The sequence below is a fragment of the Salvelinus fontinalis genome, chromosome 29 (assembly GCF_029448725.1).
Source record: "Salvelinus fontinalis isolate EN_2023a chromosome 29, ASM2944872v1, whole genome shotgun sequence".
NCBI lineage: Eukaryota > Metazoa > Chordata > Actinopteri > Salmoniformes > Salmonidae > Salvelinus > Salvelinus fontinalis.
This window is the reverse complement of record NC_074693.1, coordinates 12,115,417-12,118,354: the sequence shown is the minus strand read 5'-3', so window position 1 is coordinate 12,118,354 and position 2,938 is coordinate 12,115,417. Positions and strand designations below refer to the sequence as shown.

Sequence of the window (2,938 nt, the reverse complement as noted above, 5' to 3'; positions counted from 1 at the left end):
AAAGTGACTATGCATAGATAATAACAGAGAGCAGCAACAGTGTAAATGGGGGGGGGGGGGGGGGCAATTCAAATATTCTGGATAGCCATTTGATTAAATGTTCAGGAGTCTTATGGCTTGGGGGTAGAAGCTGTTTAGAAGCCTCTTGGACCTAAACTTGATGCTCCGGTACCGTTTGCCGTGCCGTAGCAAAGAGAACAGTCTATGACTAGGGTGGCTAGAGTCTTTGACAATTTTTAGGGCCTTCCTGTGACACCGCCTGGTATAGAGGTCCTGGATGGCAGGAAGCTTGGCCTCAGTGATGTACTGGGCCGTACGCACTACTGTCTATATCGCCTTACGGTCAGATGCTGAGCAGTTGCCATACCAGGCAGTGATGCAACCGGTCAGGATGCTCTCGATGGTGCAGCTGTAGAACTTTTTGAGGATATGGGGACCCATGCCAAATCTTTTTAGTCTCCTGAGAGGAAATAGGTTTTGTCGTGCCCTCTTCACGACTGTCTTGGTGTGCTTGGACCATGTTAGTTTGTTGGTGATGTGGACGCCAAGGAACTTGAAACTCTCAACCTGCTCCAGTACAGCCCTATCGATGAGAATGGAGGCGTGCTCGGTCCTCCTTTTCTGGTAGTCGACAATCATCTCCTTTGTCTTGATCATGTTGAGGGAGAGGTTGTTGTTCTTGCGCCATACGTTCAGGTCTCTGACCTCCTCCCTATAAGCTCACTATAGGGAATAGGGTGCCATTTGGGACTTGGGAATGCTGGCCAGCCTGGGGGATGGCTACCCTCCTGATGTCTGGCCCTTCAACCCTCTTGATGTCTGGTCCTCTTACCGTGCTGATGTCTGATTATCCTACCCTCCTGATGTCTGGTCTTCCTCCCCTCCTGATGTCTGGTCCTCCTATCCTCCTGATGTCTGGTCCTCCTATCCTCCTGATGTCTGGTCTTCCTACCCTCCTGATGTCTGGTCTTCCTACCCTCCTGATGTCTGGTCTTCCTACCCTCCTGATGTCTGGCCCTCTACTTTCCTGATGTCTGGTCCTCCTACCCTCCTGATGTCTGGTCCTCCTACCCTCCTGATGTCTGGTCCTCCTATCCTCCTGATGTCTGGTCCTCCTATCCTCCTGATGTCTGGTCCTCCTATCCTCCTGATGTCTGGTCTTCCTACCCTCCTGATGTCTGGTCTTCCTACCCTCCTGATGTCTGGTCCTCCTACCCTCCTGATGTCTGGTCCTCCTACCCTCCTGATGTCTGGTCTTCCTCCCCTCCTGATGTCTGGTCCTCCTATCCTCCTGATGTCTGGTCCTCCTATCCTCCTGATGTCTGGTCTTCCTACCCTCCTGATGTCTGGTCTTCCTACCCTCCTGATGTCTGGCCCTCTACTTTCCTGATGTCTGGTCCTCCTACCCTCCTGATGTCTGGTCCTCCTACCCTCCTGATGTCTGGTCCTCCTATCCTCCTGATGTCTGGTCCTCCTATCCTCCTGATGTCTGGTCCTCCTATCCTCCTGATGTCTGGTCTTCCTACCCTCCTGATGTCTGGTCTTCCTACCCTCCTGATGTCTGGTCCTCCTACCCTCCTGATGTCTGGTCCTCCTACCCTCCTGATGTCTGGTCCTCCTACCCTCCTGATGTCTGGTCCTCCTACCCTCCTGATGGCTGGTCCTCCTACCCTCCTGATGGCTGGTCCTCCTACCCTCCTGATGGCTGGTCCTCCTACCCTCCTGATGGCTGGTCCTCCTACCCTCCTGATGGCTGGTCCTCCTACCCTCCTGATGGCTGGTCCTCCTATCCTCCTGATGTCTGGTCCTCCTATCCTCCTGATGTCTGGTCCTCCTATCCTCCTGATGTCTGGTCCTCCTATCCTCCTGATGTCTGGTCTTCCTACCCTCCTGATGTCTGGTCTTCCTACCCTCCTGATGTCTGGTCTTCCTACCCTCCTGATGTCTGGTCTTCCTACCCTCCTGATGTCTGGTCCTCCTCCCCTCCTGATGTCTGGTCCTCCTCCCCTCCTGATGTCTGGTCCTCCTCCCCTCCTGATGTCTGGTCCTCCTCCCCTCCTGATGGCTGGTCCTCCTCCCCTCCTGATGGCTGGTCCTCCTACCCTCCTGATGGCTGGTCCTCCTACCCTCCTGATGGCTGGTCCTCCTACCCTCCTGATGGCTGGTCCTCCTACCCTCCTGATGGCTGGTCCTCCTACCCTCCTGATGGCTGGTCCTCCTACCCTCCTGATGGCTGGTCCTCCTACCCCCGCGATGTCTGGTCCTCCTACCCCCGCGATGTCTGGTCCTCCTACCCCCGCGATGTCTGGTCCTCCTACCCCCGCGATGTCTGGTCCTCCTACCCTCCTGATGTCTGGTCCTCCTACCCTCCTGATGTCTGGTCCTCCTACCCTCCTGATGTCTGGTCCTCCTACCCTCCTGATGTCTGGTCCTCCTACCCTCCTACCCTCATCTCGTGCTTCAGCTTTATGAGGGTTTATTATGCAAAGACCTTTATGCCTCCACAATCACATTCCCTGGGGCATGACTTTCCAAATGCCAAGTCCTATAAAAATACACTCTACTGCTGATCACTTTGAAGACAATGTGTATTAGGCTACAGTAGACTACTACTGAAAACTAAATATTTGGCTTAAGACTTGAATTCATTGTATTTGTTAAAAGATAGTAACTGTTCATGCATGGTGGATATGGAGGTTCACATCTACTTATGAACTCTTACACATTGGTGAAAGTTTATACCGTGAGTCTATGTGGGGAAACTAAATATCCAGCATGTATAAACAGTTATTGGCTCTTACATAAAATGCCCTATTCACAGTACAATGAACTAGATAGTCTTAGTCTACTGTTCCTTAACTATTTGGAAGTATTCCAGCCTAATACACATTGTCTACAAAGTGATCAGCACCCTAAGCATATGACTATAGGATTGCTA

At 52.2% G+C, this 2,938-nt stretch overlaps 1 protein-coding gene across 1 annotated transcript; it reads left to right on the top strand.

Moving 5' to 3' along the window:
- The first annotated feature begins 791 nt into the window (after positions 1–791).
- LOC129827215 (uncharacterized) lies at positions 792–2,570 on the top strand. The gene is made up of 4 exons (XM_055887953.1): positions 792–954; positions 1,026–1,353; positions 1,400–1,969; positions 2,234–2,570. Exons 1-4 carry the CDS (start codon positions 792–794, stop codon positions 2,568–2,570), a joined length of 1,398 nt encoding a protein of 465 aa, XP_055743928.1.
- The last annotated feature ends 368 nt before the right edge of the window (positions 2,571–2,938 follow it).

Excerpts from the sequence above, each read along its gene's own strand:
- LOC129827215 (XM_055887953.1), top strand. The coding sequence starts at position 792 with ATGTCTGGCCCTTCAACCCTCTTGATGTCTGGTCCTCTTACCGTGCTG. Across the intron at positions 955-1,025 it reads GATGTCTGGTCTTCCTACCC|TCCTGATGTCTGGTCCTCCT; the intron begins TCCTGATGTCTG and ends GGCCCTCTACTT. Across the intron at positions 1,354-1,399 it reads ACCCTCCTGATGTCTGGTCT|CTCCTACCCTCCTGATGTCT; the intron begins TCCTACCCTCCT and ends TGATGTCTGGTC.